Consider the following 27,560-nt stretch of genomic DNA (forward strand, 5'->3'; position numbering starts at 1 on the left):
CCTTATCTTAAGGCCACTTGTTTTTTCTTCCGTAAATTGAGCTACATAATAGTCTAGGCAAAGTTACGTGAATGCTTTTAAAAACACAGACTGCAAAGGATTCTTTTTATCCTATGTCCTATTCTTGCAGAAATGTGTAGTGTGCAGCAGAAAGAGTAGATGAAAATTCAAGTACTCGGTAGACTCAGCTAGTTTTTGCCCTGTTCAGAGGAAATGGCGTCACTGCCATAATTGCTTTCCTGCCTTTTCTCTCTGAACACTGAGCATGTCGTAGGAAATGTGGCAGGACAGCATGGGGAATGTCAGTTACTTGCTGTTATAGCAGTAAGTTCTCTGTGTGAACACGTTGCTGTGGGGTTGTCCCCAAATCCCAGTCTTGCTCTTCATGGTTAGCCTCCCTTCCACTCCATACTGCACAGCTGTAGGCTTTTTTTGGCTGAATACCGCTGGGCTCTATCTGAAGTTTTCTGTAAACACCATTGCTGGCTTTGTGACAGACTTGAACAGAGGTGCCCTTTTACTGCTCCTTCTCATCAGGAAGTCCAGTCAATTAGTCCAAAGCAAAACCATAGATTGCATTTTAGTTTTTTCATCCTTTAAACATTGCCAAGTTCTGACTCTGTAAACTAAGTCATTTCAGCTGAAATGAGTGTTCTCAGATCTAGGAACAGTTTGTAAAGGCAATATAGTAGGACTTGGTACAGAGCTGGTTTCTTGGTCGGTCATGTTCAATATCACGCATAGACTGATCTGTCTTGGCACATGTCTTGCTGTCTTTGAATATTGCTTGCTGTGGTGTCTCAGTACCAGGAAACGTAAGTATGTCCCGATACACTGCATTTTCCTTGTTTTCACAGAAGTGTGTTGTGAGGTCAGTCACCTGATGTAACACACTGGAGTGCTGCTTTGCTTAAAAAGGTTTTTTAGAATCACAGGTGATGCCATCCTCACGTACATATAATGCTGAAATTAAATTTTTTCTTAATTGGTAGGATCTCTTATAACTTCCTAAATTAATGTTGCGTTAAATGAGTGTCAGGTAATAGCTGTGAATTCTTCTGAAAAGAATAGATGTCTTTAAAAGTAAGACTTTCAAGACTGAAAATAGCTAACTGAATAACTTTTATGTTGGTAACCCTCAGTGAGGAAAAACAAGCTTGTGTCATGTGCTGCAGAATAAAATGTATAAAATGTTCCTTTTTTTTCCCAAAAATTCAGAGAAAGAATGAGCCATATTCTTTATCCTCTGTTTCTTAGTCTCACCTGATATCTTGGATTGCAGTTCTCTCCTGGGCTGCTCTATTGATGATCTCTGTATTTTGCTTTCAGTTTGGCTCTGCTGTTGTTTTCTATTCGGTAAAGACTTCCTAAATACACTGTTATAAAAACTTTGTTCTCAGAGCACAGCAAGTGCAGAGGTTTTCTTTAGGCAGGCATTCACAATGCTGAAGGAAATGTATATCTGGGTTACATTCAGCTTCATAGCTGAGACTGCCTGTTGATACTGATGATATAGTTCAAATTAGCCCATGTGCTTTTTAACCTTTCCTTTACACAGAAACAACATAAGTGTGTGTGCCAGTTACCTTTCTGAGGCCATCAGGTGACTATCAGGGTGGAAGAATTCTTGTGTCTTAAATTGTTGGGGTGTTTCCTGCCTCTCCTGTTTACTTGCTAGGTCAAGGCCATGCAACCTTAATAAATAAATTCTTCTAGAAACTTGTTCCTGTAACAGTTAGGAAAGTATTTTGTGTGAACCTGGAATGTGGGAAACTGGAAGAAACTGGAAACATCTTGGGGTTGTGCTCTGATTTAGTTTCACCTGTACTCTTCCAACACAGCCTCTCCCTGAAAGGGTTTGCTGTGAGAACTTTGATCTGAAGAAAGGAAAAGGGTTTTTCTGTCAGTGTTTGGAGATGGTGGAGAAGGGCTGTTGGTTATTTTCGAGCATACTGCAAGGTCCAAAGGCAGTGTTTTGTTTTCTGTCTCCAGAATGCAATATCGTTATATATGAAAAATTTCTGAATTCTTCTAAATGGACACTGTATAAGCCATAGCATTTTCGGTTCTCTGTATTTCCTGTTCTTCACATGCAGCTTTTTCAGTTGATGGAAAAAATGAGTGAACAGTTTGTCCTTTCCTAAATTAAATTATTTAAAATGTCACTTAAGATTCCTGCAGTAGGAAACATTTAATGCAGTCATTTTTTTTCCTGTCTTAAGCAAGCAGGTGTATTATACAATCTTTATATTACACATTATATTTTATTTCTGGGTTGTAAGACCTAAGGAAAACTCAGTGTACCTTTCTCTGGTATTTGAATACTTATTTTTTTGTTTTGCTAAATATTTCAAATTAGCACTGGTCAATGCTATCAGTCAAGTGACATCATGGTTCCTGTGAAAATTCTGGTGCTACGCAGTTAAACAGACTTGAAGAAATACATGATCCATATGTCCTGAAGTTAGCACTACTGTTTATTTCAGCAGTAGTGGCTCCTCATCAGGAAGAGTCAACTGTAAGAGCAGCATGTGTCTAGCTCAAGTTACTGGCATATAATGTGAATTGTTTACAAAAGTGACCTATATCATTCTTTTGTGACAGTGTTGCTCTTTGTTAAATACCTGAGGCATTTGTTTCATATTAAACAAACCGTAGTGTAACTGAGGAACTAAAAGACTATCCAATCTCCTAAACTTTTGGCAGGCTCTTCGTTAAGCTTGAGCATAATTACTTGTGTTAACATACTGATCTAAGCTCTCCAGAAGATGTATTCACGGGGTAATGTTAACACTACCGTGTAAATGTATATTAACTGTGTAAAACACTTTGTTTAATCCTTAATGCTACTTTAGATTTTCAGTCCTTCCTAAAATTTTGCAAGAATGAAGTACATTTTACTGGATTAAATACATAGCTCATATTCTTTTTAATATGCAAGTAGAAAATATCTTTGGTTTATGTAAAACGTGTGTAATGTTTACAGTTTTAACTGTATCCTCACTTTCCTTTAGCATGAGTCTTTTCATGATACAGCGGTTTATTCTTTCTGCATGCTCTGGCTTCCTACCTTTTATGTTTCCCTCTGTCTCTCAATCTGTCATCTTTTCTTTTGCCATTCCTATCCATGTTAGAATTGCTTGTATATGTTGCTTTCTTCTGTGTAGTTTTTGTATGTGTATCCACACCCTTTTGCTCAGTTTTTCCATCCCAAGGTACATTACGATGTGGAGGAATTTACTAAATCTGTCTTGCTGTCAGACATTCCTTTCTGTAAACTTCCATTCTTCTGTTAGACTCCTGTCACCCCTTCTGGTGCTTTCTGTCCGGAGCAAGATTAAAAACTTTGTGTTTCTAGATACCTGAAGACAGGATGCATTTTTCTAGACTGGATGCATGTTCACTTATGTGTTTTCTTTGCAGTGAGACCGAATTTTGAGGAAGGTGGGACAGCAGCAACGGGGAGGAAACACGAGTTTATACGCTCTGAGAGCGAGAACTGGCGCATCTTCAGGGAGGAACAAAATGGGGAAGATGATGAAGGAGGCTGGCGTCTGGCTGGGTCACGGAGGGATGGTGAGAGGTGGCGTCCTCACAGTCCAGGTGAGAGGAGATCTGGAGTAAAAATACAGCTATGGTTATTGGAGAAAGGGGTAGTGGGTGAATCAGGGCCTGGGTGAAGTAGAGAGAAAGAAGATGGCTAAGACTTGTGCCAAAAACAGGTAAGGTTCTTGTAGTTCTGGTCATTAGGAACACAGAATCATAGGATGGCTTGGGTTGGAAAGGACCACAAAGACCGTGTAGTTCCAGCCCCCTGCCCTGGGCAGGGATGCCTCCCTCCAGCCCAGGCTGCCCAGGGCTCTATGCAGCCTGGCCTCAAGCGCTTCCAGGAGTGGGGCATCCTCAGCTTCTCTGGGCAGTCTGTGCCACTGCCTCGCAGTAAAGAACTACATATTGTGTCATCCTACGTGGGGCTCCTGATCACAAAACCATTAGTGAGAACAAAAATACTAGCATTTTCTTTCCTTTTTAATGCCTTCAGTGCCCTAATATATTTAAGGAAGCAATGTTTTTCAGGTATGTGTTTGCCCCTGTTGTGATTTCAGACACCTGGAACATGTTTTCATAGTACTGTTATTCTCTGGTGGTAGTGCTGGGGGGAGAGGAGTTACACTTGTTAGGGAGGATATCTAAGATTATGGAGTAATGCTGATATTAAACCATTCAGGTTATTCGTGTCTTCCTGGTTTTCAAAAGGTGCTTGCAATACCAACAGGCATTCTTGGAAGATCTCAGAATAAGTTGCTCTTGTACCTCTTGTAGGTAGTTACAAGGATGTCTCATCTCTTGTTAAATTTCAGGCACCTCTTCGGTGCTGCTGTCCGTCTTCCTGGCCTGACGAGGTCAGTCTGGGTCACTTGCTTACCAGCGTTGTTCTGCCAGAGTTGCGGGAGAGTTGAGTAATGTGGCTGAAACAAGGCTTTTTTCTGCTGCTAGGACAAGGTGCTGCTAGCCAGCTATGCCTCTTGAGGGATCTTGGTTTGGAGTATCTCTGGTTTACACAAGGCTTCTGAGGAACCAAGGGAGGATTGTGGCTCTCCTGCTGTTACACCTTCGTAGGGAAACAAGGGAAACATGAGGCACTTCTGTGGCTGAGGTGGATGACCGTTCTCTTTAATTTTATTTTTAAATAAAGGGTCACATTTGCTCTCACAATGAAATTAATAACCCTTAAGAACATCCCAAAGAACTTAGAGTTCTACAACGCAAGCAACCGTTACCTCTATTTCTAATCCTGTCCACAGCCATGTACCGCTCTGCCCTCAAACAAATGTTGGCTTGTACTAAAATTTAGCAGTGAGCCCAAGGGTAGATGTATTATCAGATGCTTTCTATTTAGAGCAGGGCTAAAGGGCAAATCTTGAAGGAGGTCATTTTCTTTTCCCCACTGTTTGGTCACGATTGTTAGTTAGACACTGCTACTTTGTTATGCAGTTCAGATATAAAGCCAGCTAGGATAGTACCTCATGATGATCAGATGTAGCATGTTACCCGGGAGTGGAGTATTTTGAGAGTGCAAGCCTGCATGTTTTAGCTTAAAAGGAAGCACAGAGACCTTGAAGTTCACAAGTTCATTCATCATTTGAACTCTTTTGGAAGATGTTCTGAGGAAGGTTTTGAAAATTAATCTTACTTCCATCATTGGGAATACTACTGCTTATTTGAATTTCTGCTGTAGTGGACAGCTAACTTAAATTACAAGTTAATTTTCGTACGACAGACTTTTTATTATACCTCTTAATTTTGATAACCCGCAGAGAAGTTGCTCATTTTGAGATGGAAGAGAACTGAGCTGATAGCTAGTCTCTTACCTTTGGTCAGAGTTGTATTTCAGCTTTCCTGTTAACAGGAGCTCCAGGACCATCAAAACAGTTCTAATTGCACCCTTGCAGTAAAAAGTGAATTTAACTCAAATTGGTGTAGCTTAAACTACTACTTTGTACTTTTTCTGCTGTTAGATAATAGTACTGATGATGTGTCCTCCCAAAAATCGATACTCGTCTTCTCAGACTGTCACTGTCATCTGTCTAGTTGGACCTTTGACTTGGCTCTGTGTGCTACCTAGGTGATTGTGTGCTGTTTGATTTTTACTTGGGGTGAGAACAGTTTAGAAGAGCGTGGCAGTTGTCACGCCTGAGTTTATCATGTTCTCTTGTTAAACAGAGAGTGCCTAAATTCCCACAGGCTGCTGTTTTTCCAGCTTGTGAATTCCTCTTGGTCTTTCAGCTGTGTTTACTGCAGGTTGGCTGACCTAAATGTGTTCATTTTATGCTTTTTTTCATAGGCACAAAGGGTCAAGAGGATGGACTAAGACTGCTTCAACAGTCTTCTGTCCATAAGCATGATATTCTAGATTCTGTGGTTTTAGTTGTATCTTAAATCTAAGTCTCTTGACGTACTGGAAGAAATCTGTTATGTGTCTGTGCTATGTTTAAACTGTTCCCTTCCTAGAGGGCTACACTTAATTATAAGTGAGCAAAATTATGAATATTGGTGTAGTAAAGTGAAGAAAGGAATCTGCCTGACTTCTAAAAATAGATGAACCCAACACTGTTTTCTACCCTCTGACACATAACGCAGAAGGATGTAAACTTGTCTGTTTTTGCAGCATGAAAATGGTCTGGATTGCATTACCAGGCTTTTCCAGTCAGAGCTTATGGGTTTTTTTTGCTTTTTTTCTGCTGCTGCCTGTGCACTATTGCTAAAAGTCTGATGTGAAGTTTTCTTTCCTTGTTTTTTTTTATAATGGAAAAGTTGCTTTGCTAGTTGTGCTGGGTAAACCTGGTACCACTCTTATCATAGATCTTGAAAGGATTGTTGAACTGGGTTTACTATCTGTAAGAGGAATGTGACCATAGCTTTAAATTCCGTCCTTTTTTTAACGATTTAGTGACGGCCTACCTAAAATGTCCCTTATTTCTCCTGTTCTAGTTACTGTATTCATACAGTGATTGCCCTTGAAATTTGCAGAGCAAGTCCATTTTATCAGATACAGATACAACCTTTTTTTGGTCTCAAAACTAGTGAATGATGTATTTGTGTTTTTTACCAAGTCATTCTGAAGGAATATGAATGATCTCTTGCCCAAAATTTCCCTGATAAGATTTTTGTGTTCTCTGAAGCAGCTCTTCTAAGATCTTACGTCTTAAAGCATTTTAGAGAGTCCTTAATCTGTAATTTCATAAAGATATTTTTATGGTTGCTGCTCTTTTTTATTTTTGAAAGGCTTTTCAAAGGTTGAGCTGCAAGCAGAGGGGAATGGAACATGATGCTGGCATTCTTTCCGGAAGACAATGCATGAAAAGGTTATTACTTGGGCTCTCTGGAATACTTATTCCAGCAGTGCATCTTCAGTGAGCCTTCATTTTTTCTTGCACGTCTTCTGAGTAGTTATTGATGAACAGGACACTGACATAAGAGGCCTAGGAGATGCTAAGAACTATTTAAAAGCACGCAGATGAAGTAAGTGCAAGCTTACTGTTCATTACTTATTAATGACATGAAAAGGCTTGCCTGAGAACACTGAGTTTCACATAACCAAGATGTTGATTTTTTTTACAAGGTGTAACTGGATTGAGCTATATTGTATACAAAATATATACAAATAAGCACATACAATATAGCAAAGGCTCTGTTGAAGTGTAACCTTTCATGTTTCCTTGATAAAATGTAATATTAAAATTCTCAGTATTTGCAGAGGGTCATGTTATTATGTTTCTTGTGAGACAAAGGTGGATTTTTTGCATGGTTAGTTTTAATACTTCAGGGTGTTTTGTAGGAACTTGCCTCATTCATCTGAAACAAACAGAATGGAGGATGTTTTTTTAATCTTTTTGCAAACCATTTGATACACAGTGAGACTAAATGCTGATTTCCACTGACTGCACAAAATTTATGACTTTTTCTCCAGAACAGAATGCAGCCACCATTTAAAGCACTAAAAACTGAAAATGTATTCATTTCTACTTTGTACCTTTCTGGTAAAAATAGCTTCTGTTGGATGAAGAGCTTTGAAAGTTGTTTACAATGCTTTTGCTCCCAATTTGTTTTCTTTGGCTGAAGGTTCTTTCCAGCATAAAGTTAGCAATATTACAGTCAGATGATTTTGTTAAGCTTGGCTGAATGAAGATGTCTTCTGAATATATTAGAATGGAATTAAAGTTGTGCTTGAATTTGGAAAGTTTTTCTCTTTCCCTTGTGTATTATCATTCCAAGTTCCATGACTGAAAATTACCATTCAGGAGATTTAGTTCCTTCAGAGGGACTTGAACAGTCATCAGTCTTCTTTTCCATGCATATGCACTAAGTCCTCTCTGAGGGCTAGAGGAAAAAAGCATGGGTGGTTTACTCAGGGTGTAGAAGAAAACATAACATCTTACATCTTTAAGCCAATAGTGACTGGTAGAAGAAGGTTGATAAACTCAATCAGCAACCAGTGTTTGCCTTACTCTTCTCCAGCATATTGTAGATGATGTAGCCCACTTTTTTTACCCTTATGTGGTGCTTTTAATGGTTATAATACTATTTATAGTGTGGGGATGTACAATGTTTGAGTCTCCTCTTTATTGGTAAGTTTGTCCTCTTCTTTCCCTTGTCCCTTTAAGATGCTGCTTTACATGTGGCTTGTACCCCATAGTGGCTTTCTGAATTTCTGTCACTATTTGCCACCATCCACCCATTCCAAGTAAGCTAGTACCCCCAAGACTGTCTTGTAAAGTTACTTTCCCCCCACCTTAGATGGCCCTCGTTCTGCAGGCTGGCGAGAGCACATGGAGCGACGACGGAGGTTTGAATTTGATTTCCGGGAACGAGATGATGAACGGGGTTATCGACGAGTGCGGTGTGGGAGTGGCAGCATGGATGATGACAGGGACAGCCTCCCTGAGTGGTGCTTAGAAGATGCAGAAGAAGAAATGGGAACATTTGACTCCTCTGGAGCATTTCTCTCTTTAAAGGTAAAAAAAAAAAAAAAAAAAAAGCTGTCTTGGGTGTTCTGTTCACTTGAAGCAGATGGGTTATGGATGCTTGTTTACTTCGTAGAAGGTACAGAAGGAGCCAATCCCAGAGGAACAGGAAATGGACTTCCGACCTGTGGAGGAAGGGGAAGAAAGATCTGACTCTGAAGGGAGCCACAATGAAGAAGCCAAAGATCATGAAAAGACCACTAAGAAAGAGGGAGAGAAAACAGATAGAATAGTGGCAGGTAAGGCAGACTTCTCTCACATGTGTTCTGTGCTACAGTTTAGAATTTCTGTTAATTCAGTTAAGCAGAACCATGCAATATTACAGAAGCAGCAGAAGAAGCAGCCCAAACATCCTCACCAGCTGCCAGGTCAGATACCCCACCAAAATCCCAGCCACAGGACTCGCTGCAGACAAGCCTTTTTGAAAGGAAAGAGGAGTCTGTCCCAGAAAGAACAGAAAAAACAGAAGATAAAGAGAATCGAACAGAGAACACACCACCAGCCAAAATGTCCAATAGAGGAGAAGGTAATAAAATTGATTAATTCATTAGGTTTCTGTTACTTGTTGTGATTTTACAAGCCTTCCTTAAGGATTGCGTTATGGTGATGAAAATCTAGAATTCACCAGCTGGTCTATAAACAAATACAAATAGGATTTAGTGGAAATGCCAATTCAGATGCTTGCAGTGCACCCACCTATACTTCAAATTGCAATGCAGTCCAGTGAAACACGAGCTAATTGCCAGTGTGCCCTGTTGTGGTAGACCAGAGCAGCCTAGACAAATGTGTGTGGCCAAGGAACAGGATATGCTGATCTGTGCTGAGTACTGCATTTGTTAGAACTAAACTGCTTGTTCCTTGAAGGCTTGGGTGCCTGTGCAGTATAAGGGTACCACTGTGCAGTCATTTACAGGAAGATGTGAAAATACTCCTGCTTTGGTGCTAATTTTGGGCTGTTGAAGTCTTTCTACAGTAAGTTCCTAAAAGTTGTTCTCACTTATGTTAAAACATACTGAGCTAACCTTAACAATTTTCTTCAGATTTGGCTTCTGCTGCTCAACCTTTGCCACAGATTTCTGCAGACACAGCTTCTCCTGCTCATCTTTCTCCTCCTGTTTCCAATTCAAATCCTGCTCTGCGACCAGTTCAGACACCTGTCACAGCTGCTCCAGGCATGGGCAACATTCCCACTGACCCTGATGATGAAGAGGGCCTCAAACACCTAGAGCAGGTAAAACTTCTCAAATTCCTTTGTTAACAATCATGAGACTGGAGGAATGTGGAATACAAGAACTACTTGAAGTGTGTAAAAACAAAACTGCAGATAAAATTTTACAGTCTGCAATGCATTCTGAAGCAATATTTCTTCCCTCCATGATTTTCTCATAGAATTCAAAGTTGGGGTAGTAATGTTGAGTTACCAGCATTGTACCCAGTGATCAAGAGCTACAGGTTCCAGGGCTTGTGGATATTGTCTATTAGCTTTATCATTTGTTTTAAACTATAAAATGGTATGCTTGATGTGCATACAAAAAAATAGTAAGCCAAGTGCCAACTCCATTTGAGGAAGTTTGGTGACTGCCAGGAAGCAGAGCGTATTCTATGCTGTCACTTTCATACGTGTTTTGTTCCTCATGATGATATTTTGTTGGACCTTGTAGATACTCTAAACCTTTATGCATGCAAACTATGCTTATTCATGATTCTGACAAGGTGGCAGACTGAGCTAAGAGTTTGTGGTGCTGTTACACCAGTCCTTGAGTTGCCTGTAGTTCATAGTTCCTGAGCACTTGGTAGTACAAGCTTGTTATATTTAGTACGGTCATTTTGGAATCTCAATCTCTCAGCACACAACTAACTCTTGTATTCCTTGGTGGTTTTGATGTCTTCTGCAGCAAGCAGAGAAAATGGTGGCATATCTGCAGGACAGTGCTGTTGATGATGAAAGACTAGCAGCAAAAATTCAAGAGCACAGAGCAAAGGGTTCCTCTATGCCATTGTTCCATGAAGCCATGCAGAAGTGGTACTACAAAGATCCACAAGGAGAAATTCAGGGTAGGTCTGTGCCCTTTACACTTCCTCTTTTGTTTCACAGAACTGTTAAAGTCTTCGACACAAAATTACCACCAGCAGATACTGATGCTTGTTGTTAGTAAAGCAGCACAGGGAATTTACCTCTATAGAATGAGGTTTTGAAAATGAATCCTTTTTCCCATCACTGCCCCCATCAGCATACTCAGTGTGTCCAGAGTTAAATATTATGAGTAAGGCTTGCCATTGCTTCCTGTTTTTGTAAATTGAGGTTAGACTAAACTTACCTTTCATGCCAACAGTTATGCAGGTTTGCAGATAATAACTGGAACTTCTTGAAAAATCAATGAGAAACATTGAAATCACTTGTCCAGTCTCAGCCCAAAGAGTATTCAAGAAAGGAGAACTTTTTTTAGAGCAAAAGGAACAAATTTTCACAAGCCAGTGCTCATGTGTAGTCTCAGTTTTAATTGTACCTGCAGTCCAGTGCATGATGAGTTCCTGTAATACCTACTGGTCCATGCTTGCCATTTTCACTTAAGTCATCTCATTTCTTTCAACACAACGTGGAACAGGCCTTTCCTATAGATATTTGCATGTTTCCTTTCTGGAAGCACTTTAGGTCTTAGGGCTCTGCTTAAGCAGCTGCATAGCTGTCTCACAAAAACGCAGTTAACGAATAAGTTCCTTAACTTGCTGTATTTCATTATGTGTAGTAACTTCTAACATTGCTTAGTGCAAATGGCTTCCTCAGCTGTGAACTAGATAGGATTTGTGGGTGTGTTACTTGTGGGATCATTGCCAGTCTCTTGCCTGTAGGTGTTACACATCTTCTAAGATTCCAGGGGTGAACAGAAAACCCTGAAGTGTGCTAAATATACGGGGTTTTTACTTGCTCGGTGTGCTTCAGACTGTTAGTTGCTACTGGGTGTTTAATGCTCAGTGATGGTTTAACAGCTTTTTTGTTGGAACAAGTGATTCTTTGAATTTGAACTCCAGAAATGAATGCTCCCACATAATTTCCTCTTGGGATACTGCTTGTGGTTTCATATTCTGTGAGGAATTATCTTCTCAAGATATTTCATGCAGAGAGGGCAAGAATTACTGAACACTTGTGCTTTTCAGAAAATATTTTTGCAACACTTCTATGTAGCTACTCTGTTAAAGAATTTTTTTTGTATTGGCTTTGTCTCAAGTAGAATGTGTGGAATTAGTATATGAGTTTCTCCTTTGAAGGGAGTGACTGAAATCTTGCTCAAGAAAAAGAGAAATTGGTAGGCTTTTGAGATGAGGAAACTAGTTTCTCCTTACATCTTAAAAAATCTAATCTTGTACCCAGAGGGGGGTTCTGCTCATTTAGTCAGTTCCAAAGCAAAGTTTGTATAAAACATATGAATTCTGCCAAATTGAAGGCAAGTGTTGAAACTGGCTAAGATCACTTAGTTACCTTTGATCTGTGTGTGGGCACAGTGGTGCTTGTGATCTTAGTACCTACTAGCTGATAGTACTGCTGAGGTCTGAACTGGAAATTGGAACTGTTAACCTGATGTTAAGCCTGAAGAAGTGAGCTTTGCTGCAAGGCAGGGTGTATATCAGCTGGATTGAGCCCCCCAGCACTGTGGCTGCTCAGCTTTCATCTCAGCGCTGACTCATCTTCCTCTGTTGCGTGGTATAAGCCAAGCCATCATACAAGCCATCATACACTTCTCAATAACGGGCAAATGTTGCGGCCACTGTAGTGATCCAGGTATGTGCATTGATAGTCTCCTCCAGCATTGAATGTAGACTGTCCAGGCAAGTGGATGAGACGGATAAGAATTTCCTGATGCTAGGTACTATTACTTTAACAAGCACTGTGCTCTTCTGTTTCCATTAAACTCAACTTGGCCTTCCTTCCTCTTCCTCCCCCCCATGTGTGTTGGTTGATGTTATTTCAGGTCCTTTCAGTAATCAGGAGATGGCAGAGTGGTTCCAGGCTGGGTATTTCACTATGTCGCTGTTGGTTAAGAGAGCCTGTGATGAGACTTTTCAGCCACTTGGAGACATCATGAAAATGTGGGGCAGAGTTCCCTTCACTCCAGGTCCAGCACCACTTCCACATCTGGTAATTATGAGACAGTTAAAATATTCAAATAGCCCTGTAATAAACTGAAATGGAATAATGTACATATCAAATGATCTGTCCTCTGAATGCAGGTGCTCTGAGCACCAAAATTGAAGCCTGTGATGAATTACGTTTTTTAAGATGAGAAAAGACAATTTAAGAATGGGAGTTTTGCTGCATTGGTGACTGTAAGGCTTAGTCTTTGTGCTGTGATACATCGAAGTGTTGTGTGTTTTACTCATCGTACTATACACTGCGTGTAAATGTGAATCTTTATCTAGGTGTTTGTTGATTTGCTTTGCTTTTTCAGAACAGGATGTAGTTTTATATTGCTTGCATTTGGAGTATGCTACTGTTGCTGTGTGTTAAAATAGTTTAATGTTTTATTCCTAAACAGGGTGAGCTGGACCAAGAGCGTCTGACTAGGCAACAAGAATTGGCCCTGATCCAAATGCAGCACCTCCAGTATCAGCACCTTCTTATACAGTAAGATTGCCAGTTCCAGAGATCTCCTTGTGGCTGTGTTCCTCTCTGTATTTTTAATCATCAGGGTTCAGCTTCTTGTCACTGTTTGCTCAGGCAATGGGGATGGTAGTGCTTCACCTCCAACAGCAGTAGCCTGCTTCCATGAGCACCAGAGGCCTGATAGGCTACCAGATTAGAGCAGAGAGCAGCTGCTTCAGGCACACTATGCAGAGTCTTTCTTTGTGTCATGCATAGCTGCATTGGTGGAGCTTGCTATATAGGCAGCTGTTAAGGTCAAACTGAATCTCAGCTCTCCTTGTAATGCACTTCTGATGTTTGAGCAGGGGAAGGCTGCACATCTCTTCTGGAGTTGGAGAAGGCCATAAACTTACTTTGGTCTATTTGCTCTTTTTTTTTTTTTTTTTTAAAAGATTAACAGAAGGTAACTGCTGGAGAAGAGCAGGTTATCATCCTTTTTTTTTTTTTGTCAAAAGTTGTCAGTTGCAGTTCAGTTCTGGCCAGTTCCTAACAACTTCATAGGGGAGGAGAAAAGAAAGCAATTAAGTAAACCATGTCTTGAAGTGGTACTGAAAATATGTAACATAATTATGATTTTTAAATCATAATAATCTGAGGGATTGTCAGATTATTTGATAAGACGAGCCCTGCCCATGTACTAGGGAATGCCTTGACATACTAGGGAAGAGTGTTTGTGTAGGTACCAGATTAATTTATGAGCAGTTTCTGTGTAATTTACAGAAAAACGGAAGTTATGTTGCATAGCCTAGAAACAAAGTGTTGGACAGAAATAACCAGTATGTGTAGTAGAAGACAACAAGAGATTGGGTTCTGCACATGTGGGCCAGGTTGTTGTGTGCTTGTATTTTGATTCTTTCCATGGCCCATTCTGTGGTTTCCTCTAGTAATTAGCATGTACATTAAATTGGTCAGTGGGCATTAGTCCTAGAGAAAGAATCTGTGCAACTTAGGCATTGCATAGGTAAGGAAGTGAACAAAATACCAGTGATTCTCTGTTTTCTTTTGAAGACAACAATATGCACAGGTGCTGGCTCAGCAGCAAAAAGCAGCCCTCTCATCCCAGCAGCAGCAGCAGCTTGCTATTCTCTTGCAACAGTTCCAGGCCCTGAAGATAAGGTGAGTTAACCCAGATGTAAACTGAATGGCAGTCGCCCTATATTCTGGCTGTATGTGTGTAACTCTAATCTTTGTCAGTGGGCCATCATATTCAAGCTTGCTGCTATTTGGGCATTACATGTTTCAAAGACTGTATGAGCATGAAGCAGTTGCAGCATGTGTAATACTTCCTTATATATGTAGCTTTTACCTCAGAATATGCATGAAAATGAAGAAAGGAAAATCTTATGGCTGAAATCAGACCTTGCTGTCAGATCTGTTGCTGGTAACAGAATGGCTTTGGCAACTGAATTCTGCAGTGCTAGGTACTTTTATCTGCTAGCCTATGGACAGCAGATGTAAAGCTGTAATAGTGTAGCTGGCTTAGTCCTTGACTTGGCAGCAGGGATGAGATGAGCAAGAACTCTGCAAGCAAGTAGTACTGTCTGCATCACATTTTTGTTTTAAATAGAGGTGTGCAAGGAAAGGAGTATGTTACAAGTTTCTGAATCTCATGCGTGTTCAGAGCATTCTTCTCCCTGGAAGTGGCAGGTTGACTCTTCCTGTTGGTATTACAGAATATCTGAACAGAACATGATGCCGCCTGTTACAAGGTCTGTGTCAGTGCCGGACACTGGCTCTATATGGGAACTTCAATCAGCTTCACAACCTACAGGTAAGATGCTTAGTACTTGTCAGGTCTGTTGAGAAAAGTTCATGGATTAAAAGACAGTACCTTTGAGATAATTGCTCCCTTTTTGATGCTAGGAAAAATTATTTCTGCATTGGTATTTTGTAACTGGGTCAGGCTACTTTGCAGTGCTGTTTAACTTACATTTGAGTGATACGAAGATTCCTCACAGGGTGATGATATGAAGTCTGGATCCAAAGGGTTTGAGCCTTATGTTGTGAAGGTGTTTCCCTCTGATGGGAGGAGTTGGAATAGCTGGTTCTTGTTCAGAATTTTTTAGGAAACCCAACCTTGTTGGTTGAGTAAGCATTCTTCTACAGAAGATAAGGTGGCCCTCTAGTGACTAAAAATACTGCATTATGATCTTAGTTCATAAAATATAATAGCATGCACAAGTTTTTCCTCTTTCAGTTATTTTTCATTGGTGCACTTATTTTTGCTTGTAATTGTTTGTTTTCTTTTCTATCTAGTGTGGGAAGGAAGCAGTGTCTGGGATCTCCCCATCGATACTGCAACTCAGGGACCAGCTCTAGAACAACTTCAGCAGCTCGAGAAGGCCAAAGCTGCAAAGGTCAGAAACTGTTTTGTATTATAAGGAGTCGGCATTGCTGTTCTGCAATGTAGGTGTGTTTCTTGAGCTCATGTAAGACCTCTAGCTTTTTAAATTTCAAGCCACGCTGTTCAATTTGATCAGATATTCTATTCATGGGGTTTTCAATGAAAATGGGTTATATAAACCAGTGATTAAATCCTTTTTGGACTGCTGTTTGGAAATGACTGCAGTGGAGGTACTACTGACCTCTAAAGTAGTGGTTGTATTTTATAGTTGTCACTTAAAACAAACAAAAACAACAAAAGATACAAAAAACACTTTCTTCTTTAGCCACCTTGGTTTTAAAATGGGATCATCATGAGCTCTCATGGCAAAGCCTGAGTAGGAGCAGTTAGTCATTCTTTTAGTTCTACCATCTTCTCACCAGAATTGGTTTGGGGAGTAGTTCTACTTGCTGGGATGATTTCACAGTTACTCTAGGATTAAATTGTTTTGGTAAGTTTGGACCTGTCTGATTCTGTATGTTCCCAGAAACTGATGATTTTATGATGACTGCAAAGCAAGTCCCTACTAGCTTCTGAAGTCAGAGCTTGTTTTAAGGAGCTATTGATGAAAGACTTACTAGAGAACTGATGCTCATTAGAGAACAAACTCTCCTAGACATTATTGCAGGAATCTGACCCCAGTAGGCAGCTAGTTCATAGATAACATTGCAATTAAGGGAGAGCATCTGTCAGAGGCTTCATTTGTTATGTTATATAATCTTAACAGAGAAGCCCTGAGAATTGGTGTAGGAATACCTTACCTGCATCTGAGTGTAGTTTTATGTGAATTGTAGCTAGAGCAAGAGAGGAGAGAAGTGGAAATGAGGGCCAAACGAGAGGAAGAAGAGAGGAAAAGGCAGGAGGAGCTTCGGAGGCAACAAGAAGAGCTACTTAGGAGGCAGCAGGAAGATGAGAGGAAACGACGGGAAGAAGAAGAACTGGCCCGCAGGAAGCAAGTGAGTTTCCTCAATGCAGTTCATCTCTAATTTTAATACTTTATAAAACTCACTTTAAGAATCCTGTGGGGTCTAACTAATCTTTGATAGGTGTGTATGAAGACAGTTATTTTTTCATGTGAGTATGTGAAATGATTCTTCTGTTCTTGATTTTTTTTTTAAATTCAAGATCCCAAATTGCCATTTGAGAAATGGGTTTTAATGGTTTACTTCAAGATAGGTTCTTTTTTGTGAGCGGAGAGGCTTTCTTCCATGTGGAATATTCCTTCCCAGTTTCTTAGGAGCAATAGTAGACTTCAGTTAGTTGCCCAGTTATTGTATGTGTAATCTTTATTGACCATTTATGCAATGTAGTGATATGATAAGGATATGTTAGGGACTAGACTGCAGACTAAGCATCTGTTTTAAATGAATCAAATGTAGAGGGATATACAGGAAAAACAACTTAATGCAATTTTTTTTTCCTATTTTAATTTAGTAAAGCATTTTTTTGCTGAAGAAATTATCTGGGTTATGTCTTACTATCAGCTTTATTTTCTTAAGCTGATATTTAGGAAAGGAAGGGATACAGTTTGGAAGCAATGGGTAAGCATATTTGTTAAAAATGAATATGGCCTATGTTTAATGGGAGAATGTATGTAGGATTTATGGCATGTCCCTTCTTCTTAGGAGAACACAGAGGCATTACTAGCTTAAAGTTTCTGGCAGTTAATTCTAAATTCTGCATAGAAGAAACATAAATTGTTCTTTAAGCATAGTAGGAGGGAAATATGAAAGTTAGTTTCCACTACACATAAAGGATAAGGAGCAAGCACGTTGGTGAGCGTATTTACTAAGAAGTTAGTCAATAAATGGCCTGTAAAGTAGCACATATATTACAACAAGAAGTAATAAATAATTTTTTCTTCATAATGTTTTGTATGTGCTTAGGTCATTGTAAAATTGCACTTCTGATTTTAAGGGTCAGACATTTCCAAAGAGGTGTCTGGAATTGTTAGTTTTATTTGCAGCTTGGTAATAGACCTTAATTCATTCAGTGTTCGGATTTTGTCACCAAAGATGTATTTTAACAGAACGTAGTGTGTTGCATAGTTAGCTCTTACGGTATCTTTAAGAACAAAATCTACAACAAGTAAATGTCTCCCTGTTTTAATATATCATCTTTGTGTACAGCAAGTCTTGACGGTCTCCAGTTGGAAAGCATCCTTTGCAGGATTTACGGTAGCTTTCAAGTAATAATATACTCCAAAGCTTAACTTTTGAGTTAAGTTGCTATGGATCTGTTTTAATAATAACTAATTTTTCAGTTATCACCTGGTATCTCAATGTGTTTCATCCATTGTGGCCCCAAATAGACTTGGGATATGCTTTTCAGACTAATAGTTTTGCCGTTGTGTTTAACTTCTTAGAAATGTCCATTAAATTCTGAAGTTTATTGGCCACTCTAGATTTGTACAGTAAGTAACCTGACTTTCCCTTTCTGCAATGTCAGTAGGAAAAAATTATTTAGAAGGAGGAAGCAGAATGGGATTGAAAAACGGTAACAAGTATTTTAGCTCATTACCAGTGTAATAATTGCAATAATGCAAAATTCTGAGCAGGAATGTTTGAAAAGGTAAGAAAGGGTTTAAGCGCTTCTCTGGAAAGAGAAAAATATTCTTTATTTAAATTAAAAACAAACTGGTCTTATATTTGAATCTGACTTCTGTACTGGAAGGCATTGTAGAGTCAGGGATGAACTGATTTATTAGCATGGATTTATACAGAGGAGATGATGCTTAACAAATTTGATTAACTTCTTTTGAGGAGGTGACAGTGAGAGCTGAGAGGGGTGAAGCAGTAGACTTAATCTGCCTGGACATCAGGAAGGCTTTTGATGTAATACTGCATAAAAGGCTAGTATATAAGGTTAGTAAATATGCTGTTGATGGTGAATTCTAAATTTAAAAAAAGAAATTCAATTCTGTAGGATGAAATGTCATACCAAATGTTGAATCCAGTTTTGTTCTTAGTTTTCATCAATTACCTGCACTGTAGAATTACAAACAATATTTTCCAGCTTGTGTAGCTTCTTTCTTTTTTGCTTCTGATGTCATACCTTCTATTTTGTAATGACTAATCACTTTCAGGAACACAATTTGAGGTTTAATAATTTTACCTAATAATTGAGTTACATCTTTACTGTTCCTCTTCAAAGCATTTGGCCCAAACATGAATGTTACAAAACTAAAAGATTTGTAAGCCCTATTAACATAGGCAAGGGGAATTTCAGGTATTACCAGCTCCAAAAGTTCTAGAATGCTTTAAGAAAGCAGCCACTACTGAAATCAGAATTACTACTGAAGGATATTGGGCAATATTGTAGGTATTTCAAAAGATTTGAAGTAATTTGTATACAAAGCAATATGTGTGCTTACAAAATTATTTTAAGAAAAGAGGTGGTTAATGCTCAAGAAAGCTGGGATTCTCCAGGAATCAGAAGCTATGAATATGGGAGCAGCAAAGACCAAAGGAGCAAGTCTGTATTTCCCATAAAAGTAATAGCAGAAAGCTGGAGAGCTTTCAACAGTTTTGGTCATAAGCTCAAAAAAAAATACTGAACAATAAGAAAGATGCAGAAATAAACACTAAGAGAGCCTTTCCTATAGCTGTGAAGAGCGGCTAGAAAGAATAATCAGGTATGTGGCTCCTGGCTTTTTATGACCATGCAGGTTTTTTCATGTTGATGCACTACTGTTCATCTTTAGCTCTCTAAGGGAGAGAAGTTTTTTAATTCTTGTCATTCATTCAGCAATGCCTCTTCCAGGATTCCCAAGGAAGAGAGATCCCTGCAGTTTTGTTACTGCTAATCCCATTTCCAAAAAGCAAAGTAGGGCAGAAATGTCAGTGAACTGCTGTTACGTAGGAGGACTTGGTGACTTTGTTCACCTCTTTCAGGTACTCCATGTTATGTCGATAACTAGTGCCAAACATCCCCCAGCCTGGCTGATGGCTGCATGTCTTGAGCCAAGCCCCTGGTGTGGTCTCTAGTCAAGCAAAATACTGGCGCACCTCCAGCCTTCTCAGCAGACTTTTCAGTAAAAACAACAAGAAGCAGAAAATTCTCAGCACTTGCACTGGGACACTTGGTTATTGTGACTTGACTGTGTATGTCCCGTTAATTTAGTTATAGGCCCAGGTTACAGAAATTGTCTAGATGTTGTGCATTGTGCTCAAAGCTTCTCTGAATGTGTTAAATCAAAGCCTTAAATGATTAAACTGGAAATAATTCACAGGCTACTGTTAAATTCAGCTAGTAGAAGAGTTTACAGCAGTAAATTGGGTATGAAAAATGCTTTGTCTACTGGACAGTTATATTGTAGACATCTGGAGTGAGCTGCCATCAGAGAGAAACCTGGTCCAGTTGGTATTACAGTTTACCTATGCCATGTCTATATAAAGGTTTGATATGTAATTTAGTATAAGGCTCTTAGATTTCAGAATTCTTGTTTTACTGGAGTTCAAAATTAATACAGCTATCTCACACAATTAGTCTCCCTTAGTTCTTTCTATATTACTTACAGAAAACTTTAAAGAGTACATTTGCACAGTACTGATTATTCAAAAGGAAAATATACTTATGAAAGCTTAAATTCTTGTCCAATAAGTAGGACAGAAGAAATGAAAAACAAGGTGCCCTTTGCACAGTTGCTGGATTTCAAGGATTGGAAAAGGCAGCAAAAAGAAAAGCTGTTATATGCAATGAGAGGTCACAACTGGGGAAAAGCTGGACAGGAGTGCACCTGCTCTGTGGTACACAAGAGACCGGCAGAAGGCTGGTTGTACCCTATTCCTCTAAAAACCAAGTAGCAGAATGGAAGAATTTGTTGATCTTGACAGCATTAGGAAAGGTTACTGATGTTTATTTTTTGTTTAACCAAATTATTTTGCTACTTGGAAAGCAGAACGTAATGGAAGCTATTTAAATAACTTAGTGATAGGCCAAAACCAGAGCCCTAGAGACATTTCATTGCCTATGATATTTAAGTAGTGTAGGAAGAGGTCAATCAAAGCCCTTTCATAGAGTTCCATATCTCAGGGGCTTGCAAAGATTCAGTGTCCTCAAATATGCTGGGCTTCTTCGGCTTATTTGTAGTGTCTGGACATATGGTTTCAGCTTTGTAGTGCACTTGTTAATTAGTCAATGTTTAATAACTCCTCCAAGTAGGAGAAATTTCCACTTATAGCCAAAAAGCCAAAAAAGGAATTGCTGAGATCACATTAAAATATATATGTTTAGGTTCAGTTAGACTGGAAGGAGGAGTTGTACCCTCCTTTGTTTTAATTCTTAATGTTTTTAAAAAACACAGATAATGCTTGATTTCATGTGTTTCATTAGTCATTAAAATAAATAATTTGTTTATGAGATGCATCAGAAAACCTGTGACTTGTGGGTCTTAAACTTGTTCAATTTGCTTAATATTTGGTTTTGCCAGTGCTTAGCTTAAACTTAAGGATCTTTACTTGAGGCCATTCATCTGGCTAGACCATGTTGTAGTCTGTGTTCTGATGTGGTTCATCAATGACTTGGTATTTATAGATTGACATTCTGTTCCCAACTCCAGGAAGAAGCCTTGAGGCGGCAACGAGAGCAGGAAATTGCACTAAGACGGCAGCGGGAAGAAGAGGAACGGCAACAGCAGGAGGAAGCACTTAGGAGATTGGAAGAGAGGAGAAGAGAAGAAGAGGAAAGACGGCAGCGAGAAGAATTACTTCGTAAACAGGTGAAAACAAGCTAAGGGAATCGATCTATTATGTTTAATTATGGAGGCTGCCAGAGCCAACAAGCTTTGAAACTAGATCCGTTCCTGAGAGACCATCAGTTTCTGGGGAGGAAGGCAAAGCTCACAGTCATTACATCTCTCCTCAGTTCAGATAAAACAATTGGAATCTGATCTGCCCTGTGGAAAATTTGTGTTGAATGTGTTTTCCTTCATATCTGAGCCTTAAGAATGGCTTTGCAGCATAGTACTTCTAGTTCTTTTTTCAAAAGAAAGATAGAATACAGTACTGGAATAATTTGTTTTAAATCATCATTTTACAGGTGTTTACCATAGTACTGTTTTTAATATCATCTGAGATCAGTTTTGGCCGTCTTTCTGTATTATGCCAAGGCTGTCAGCGTTTAAGCTTTTTTTCACTTCTATTGTCTTACTATTAACTTTTTTTTTCCTTTGGGGGTCAGCCTTAGAAGTTATATTGAGGAACTTGAGCTTTCAGCCCCCTCGTTGATACTGTCACAGGCTCTACGTCAAATCTTAAAATGCAAGTGGTTTGTTAACTTCTAGTCCATTTAGGATCTGCTAGTTACTTAAAAATTATTTTTCAGGGACCTCCCTGATGCGATGTTCCTCACCTTTTCTGGCCCACCACACAGTCATCTTGTTTGTTACCAGAAGCATCTTTTCCTTTGCAGCTCTAGTTTTCATTATTAAACATCACTTTTTCTATTTTTTCTTTCATGTTAAAAACTTTCTTCCCTTATTTCTGTCAAGTTTTATCCTATTGAAAGTACACCAATGCTTGACTAAGTTGTACAAGCAAATAGAATAAGCTCAGACTGCAAGACGCATGACTTCTAGAAGGAAAGTGGTTCAGACAATAAGCTAGTCTGAACTAAAGATATAATTCAAGTCCCTTGGTGGAAAAATGGGTGAACTTGTATTTTGAGAGTATTTAGCCAATATTATCATGCTTTCTTGCATGACAAATGGTAAACTTAACAACACAGATTAAAGGCACAAAGGCCCCTTTCTTCTGTTAGCATCTCAAATCCAAAGAGCAGAAGTAGTTCAGATTTTGTAAGTCTAACACTTTACTTTTCCTTATGTGCTGGGAAGGAAGAGGAGGCTGCAAAGTGGGCACGTGAAGAGGAGGAAGCTCAACGGCGACTTGAGGAAAGTCGGCTACGCATGGAAGAAGAGGCAGCCAGGCAACGGCTTGAAGAAGAAGAGCGAAAGCGCAAGGAGCTGGAACTCCAGCGCCAGAAAGAAATAATGAGACAGAGGCAGCAGCAGCAGGAGGCTTTACGACGGCTACAACAACAGCAGCAACAGCAGCAACTTGCCCAGATGAAGGTAAAGTGTTTCTATGGCTTAACCTCCTTCTTAACTTAGTGTGCTGTGTAAAACCACAACAGGAATTCAGAGTTGTCTAGGCTAGTAGTGTGAACTGAGCCAGAGAGGTATGGACTATCTAGAAGGGGGCAGAAGTTAGCTTTGAAATTGATGGGAGATGCAGGAGGAGGGTAAGTTGCAAAACAAAAGAAAAAGGTTAAGTCAGAAGCTCACTGACAAGGGATTTGCACAAACGAGGCTTACTTTGCTCCAATGGGGAAGGGCCAGTGCAAAGTTTCTAAAGGATACAGTTTCAGAAGTCTTTGGAATAAAAACTGATTGCTGTTTTTTTTTTTTTCCAGATAGTGATCTATTTATTACCTTATTCTTGATGTGCTTTATCTTTGACAGTATGATACATCAGAGGGCAGTTTGAAGAAACATACACTTTATACTTGAAGTGTACCCTTTAATACTACTGTAACATTTTATACTTTCAAATGTTCTGTTGAAGTTTAAAGGTGGCCTTTCCTTTCCCTGTGCTCTGAGCTTATATTGATTTTTTTTTTTCATGAGTATACTTCAGCAGTGTTTGTTAAAAGGTTTTGTAATCCCTAATGGTGTGTTTTTGTCACAGCTCCCTTCATCTTCAACATGGGGTCAGCAGTCAAATTCAGGAGGTTGTCAATCCCAGAACACACTGTCATTGGCAGAAATACAAAAGATAGAAGAAGAACGAGAAAGGCAGCTTCGAGAAGAGGTAAATGCTAATGCTAAGGGAGCTTAACTTGTGAGAGTGTACTCCACTGTGAGCCTGCTTAACTGTTGACTAAGATATTAGAAGTGATGGTGAGGTTTTTTTAAAATAGTATAATCCAGGTAAAATCTCTATCAGGCGTAGGTTCAGTGAGTACTGTGAAGGTTTTTTATAGCTTATAAACATAAATATGTGAAAGGGTGGGGAACTCTACCCTTCTCTTTAAACCTTAGGAATGTATTATGTTCAATAAACAATATAAAATATCATCTACAGCATATAACTTTGCAAATATGCACAAGACCAGGACACGTTAAAGAAAAATAAGTGGTAGGAGAAGGTATTCCTCCAAGACCACAAATGCTTAGCAGACAGCATTCATAATTATTAGACAAGTTCATTCTGTTTTGGGCAAATATACAGCTTGTTTTCCCTGGTTACTTAGTGCATCCTTATTTGTAGGAAATGTAACAGCTCAAAAATAATACTATTACAGAGTTCTCCAGAATAAGATGAAATCAGTTTGAAAAAAAAAATCAGCAAGAATTTGGAACAGTAATGATCTCCTGATAGTATGGACAAGCATTTTTGTCTTGTTTGCTACAGCAAAGGCGTCAGCAGCGTGAACTAATGAAAGCCCTCCAGCAACAGCAGCAACAACAGCAGCAAAAATTGTCAGGCTGGGGTAATGTCACCAAGCCAACAGGCACTACCAAGTCCCTGCTGGAGATACAGCAGGAAGAGGCAAGGCAGATGCAGAAACAGCAGCAACAGCAGCACCAGCAGCCAAACAGAGTCAGAAATACCACGGTATGTCCACTATTGATCTAATCAGTATGTGGAGGTTAACAAATCATGACAGTTTTCCGCGTGTGTTCATTACTGCTCTGCCAGGTCTGGTGCTAATACCCAGGATTTCTTTGTTATGTTTCAACAGCACTCTAACCTGCACACCAGCATTGGGAATTCAGTGTGGGGCTCCCTAAACACTAATCCCAGCAACCAGTGGGCATCTGACCTAGTCAGTAGCATCTGGAGTAATGCTGATACCAAAAACTCAAACATGGGTTTCTGGGATGATGCAGTGAAGGAAGTGGGACCTCGTAACTCGACCAATAAAAACAAAAGCAATGCCAGCCTCAGGTAGGAACTGGGGAAGGAGCTTGTGCAAAAAAAGGCTACTGCTCCTGAGAGGATGACTTAGCAGTTACAGTATCTTGATGTATTTTACTTTGTGTCATTCAGGATCTCTTTGGACAACAAAAGTAGCTAATAGGTAGCCATTCATTATTTGTTTTGGAATCTCCTTGGTAAATTAGTTCTTTAAACAGTGCTTGCACTGTGTAAACTAGCGAGTGTTGTATGTAGCGCTGTGCTGTATACTGTACTATTGGTAAGTGTTACTTTATAATGTATTATGCCTTTTCTTTATCTCAGTAAATCTGTAGGTATTACAAGTAGGCAGAATAAGAAGGTAGAAGAAGAGGAGAAGCTGTTGAAATTGTTCCAGGGGGTTAATAAAGCCCAGGATGGATTCACTCAGTGGTGTGAACAGATGCTTCATGCACTCAACACAGCCAACAACTTAGATGGTAAGAGGTGGGAAGGATTGCAACTACTCTGCTGTGGAAAAACAGTATCCGGTTTGTTTCTTGAGCAGATAGTTCTGAAGCGAAATAATGACTTCAATCAAAATAATGTTTATAATGAAGTCAGCAAAATGGCATCATTAGCTCTAAATTGGGGTCTGAAGAACTGCTGTATCATATTCTCTGGTTTTTGTAGGACTAAATATTGCGTATCAAAGGGTGCTTGGGAAGAAATAGTTCCAAAGTCTGCCATGCAGAGCTTCTGAGAACTTCTTGGTGGCGAATGCAATATCAGGCTGATGAGTAGGGATCCAGATCACTTTTAAGTGCAGACTAAATTATCACAAGTCCCTGTGTCCCTGTGCAAAGCTTTTTTGTGTGTGTGAAATTTCTTGCCCAACTGTGCTGCAGGGCACATAGAGTAACTCCCACTCAGATCACAAACTGGTACCTCCGTTGTAGCAAAGCTCTGCAGGCGTTCTGCTGCCTCCAGTCTTGATGTGTGCAAATCCCTGTGCTCCAGCATCTGTACGCTGCACAGCTGTGGCTCTGTGGGGCCCTTGGATATGACTGTAGAACCAGTGCTGCTCCAAGAGCCAGGATTGCACCTCACACTGAGGCAGTAGTGCAACTTCCCTCCTCATGGAGGAGAAAATCTAAAAGTAACCAGACCCCACCTGAGATCCATTAATTAGTTGCATCTGATGTCTGAAGAGGCAGTGGCTCTGCAGTGCTGCTGTGTGTCATGTCTCTGCAGTGAGCTGCTGTGCTTTTGAGGTTGCAGTTGTGTCTTCCTGGCTTTCTTTGCCCTTTTCCATGTTTAAAAAGACAGCTCAGTTCAACATGAGTATTTTAAAGAAAAAAGGATGGTAAAGGAGGCTTGCAAGTGAACTACCTGTTGAAGTGCAGGTGTTTGTGGGTCATGTCAGCCACTGTGGAGTGTGCTCTTGTCATCCTTCAGCAGAAAGGAGAATGTACTGATGGCAGCACTATGGAAGGGAAGAGCATTGCCCACTTAGGCCAGGCGTTGCATTTGAATGAGTTTATCAGCCCGTCAGCTTTAGACTCTGCCAACATATCCCTAGGATTTTTTTCCTTCTCATTGCATTCACTAGCTTTCTTATCCTTGCTTTCCCTATAGAATGAATGAAACATTGTGGGACTCTACCAAGGCGAGTTTACCAGGGCAAGCTGTTTGTGGGTACTAGACTAGCAAATATTTCAAACAAATCCAAAGGGTGCGGGTTTTGCATGCACGTGTTCATACATCTGCACGCACACTCTCATGGTCTGTCTTTTTCTTGCAGTTCCCACGTTTGTTTCTTTTCTGAAGGAAGTAGAATCTCCCTATGAGGTCCATGATTACATCAGAGCATATCTTGGGGACACTCCTGAGGCCAAGGAGTTTGCCAAGCAGTTTCTTGAGCGTCGTGCCAAACAGAAAGCCAGTCAACAGCGGCAACAGCAGCAGCAACAGGTAAACTTTACTTACTACAGTCCTTAAGAATGTATAAATGCTGTATTCAAGTCTGAGGAGTTGGCATTTCTGATTGATTGGTACGAAGGTGAGCAGGATTTTACAGGCCATGTGAAATGCAGAGAATAAAGCAGATTTCAAACATACACTGCAGACTCAATAGTTAACAGCTGAAGCCCCCTATGGATCAAATAGTCCTGTAGCATGCTGATCCAGAATATACTTCAGGAAGGTAAGGTAGATATACTGGATGGATGCATCAGTGTCTTAGTGCTACCACGTGTGATATAGAAAGTGATTTGGGTTCTCTGTGTGTTTTCAGTATAAATAAACACAGCTTAATTCCATTTTATAATGTATTTGCTTTGTTTTCTAGGATTCAGTTTGGGGGATGAATCATAGTTCGCTACATTCAGTCTTTCAGACCAATCAGAGTAACAACCAGCAATCCAATTTTGAGGCTGTGCAGAGTGGGAAGAAGAAGAAGAAACAGAAAATGGTCCGCGCAGATCCTAGCTTGTTAGGTCAGTTTAAATTTTTAGAAACTAATTGTTTTTGGGGGGGAAAAGCCTTGAGTGTAAAAATCATGTTAACCTAAATGGGAGTGTTGAGTTCAAGCAGAAAAGGTAGTTGTTGAAGTGTCCTTAGAACTTGTTTCAGTATTACAATTTTTAAAATAATGCATCAGTTTCATGTAAAAGCTTTTATTGAATGCTTCTGCTGCTGGAATAGTTCAGGCCTCAAATTTGTGGTAAGTAGAAGACAAGATAGTGATGTAGATGACTAATGACACTTCTTGAGCAGACGAGTCTCTTGTGCGTTGATTCTTTGTCCAAATGCAATCAGCAGATCAGGAAAAGGGGTCTTCCAGAGAACTTGTTGCCTGCCCTTGATGTCAAGGACAGACTTCCAGTGTCTGTTAGTGACAGTGTGTTTTGGGGGTAAATTAGGAGTGGGTTTAATTGCCTGAGAAAAGTCTTCTAAAGTAATGGGAAGAGATGTAATTTAGTTGTTTATTTTCCTTTTTAAACAATATAGTCATTAACATTATTTTTTGAGAGATGAAAATAACCCTGAAGACTTCAAAATCCGTATTTTCATGTATTGTAAGTTTTTGGTCTCTGAGACAAGGAAGCTGC

General features: G+C 39.7%; 1 protein-coding gene across 12 annotated transcripts in view; it reads left to right on the forward strand.

Moving 5' to 3' along the window:
* GIGYF2 (GRB10 interacting GYF protein 2) overlaps positions 1–27,560 on the forward strand; it is a 78,621-nt gene that overhangs the window by 47,539 nt on the left and 3,522 nt on the right. For 3 of the 12 annotated variants that reach the window (XM_027464459.3, XM_072042199.1, XM_027464460.3), the window contains 21 exons: positions 3,424–3,603; positions 8,299–8,516; positions 8,602–8,764; positions 8,833–9,051; positions 9,566–9,756; positions 10,421–10,580; positions 12,494–12,660; positions 13,058–13,146; positions 14,173–14,280; positions 14,838–14,935; positions 15,421–15,521; positions 16,342–16,503; positions 18,310–18,411; positions 21,108–21,266; positions 22,383–22,619; positions 23,236–23,358; positions 23,962–24,165; positions 24,293–24,498; positions 24,793–24,947; positions 26,252–26,421; positions 26,798–26,945. In XM_027464459.3, the coding sequence (XP_027320260.1) occupies positions 3,424–3,603; positions 8,299–8,516; positions 8,602–8,764; positions 8,833–9,051; positions 9,566–9,756; positions 10,421–10,580; positions 12,494–12,660; positions 13,058–13,146; positions 14,173–14,280; positions 14,838–14,935; positions 15,421–15,521; positions 16,342–16,503; positions 18,310–18,411; positions 21,108–21,266; positions 22,383–22,619; positions 23,236–23,358; positions 23,962–24,165; positions 24,293–24,498; positions 24,793–24,947; positions 26,252–26,421; positions 26,798–26,945 (3,360 nt within the window). The remainder of the gene's footprint in view (positions 1–3,423; positions 3,604–8,298; positions 8,517–8,601; positions 8,765–8,832; positions 9,052–9,565; positions 9,757–10,420; positions 10,581–12,493; positions 12,661–13,057; positions 13,147–14,172; positions 14,281–14,837; positions 14,936–15,420; positions 15,522–16,341; positions 16,504–18,309; positions 18,412–21,107; positions 21,267–22,382; positions 22,620–23,235; positions 23,359–23,961; positions 24,166–24,292; positions 24,499–24,792; positions 24,948–26,251; positions 26,422–26,797; positions 26,946–27,560) is intronic. The other 9 variants (XM_027464461.3, XM_027464462.3, XM_072042198.1 and 6 more) reach the window with 9 other exon arrangements.

This window comes from Anas platyrhynchos, chromosome 9 (genome assembly GCF_047663525.1).
Source record: "Anas platyrhynchos isolate ZD024472 breed Pekin duck chromosome 9, IASCAAS_PekinDuck_T2T, whole genome shotgun sequence".
Lineage (NCBI taxonomy): Eukaryota > Metazoa > Chordata > Aves > Anseriformes > Anatidae > Anas > Anas platyrhynchos.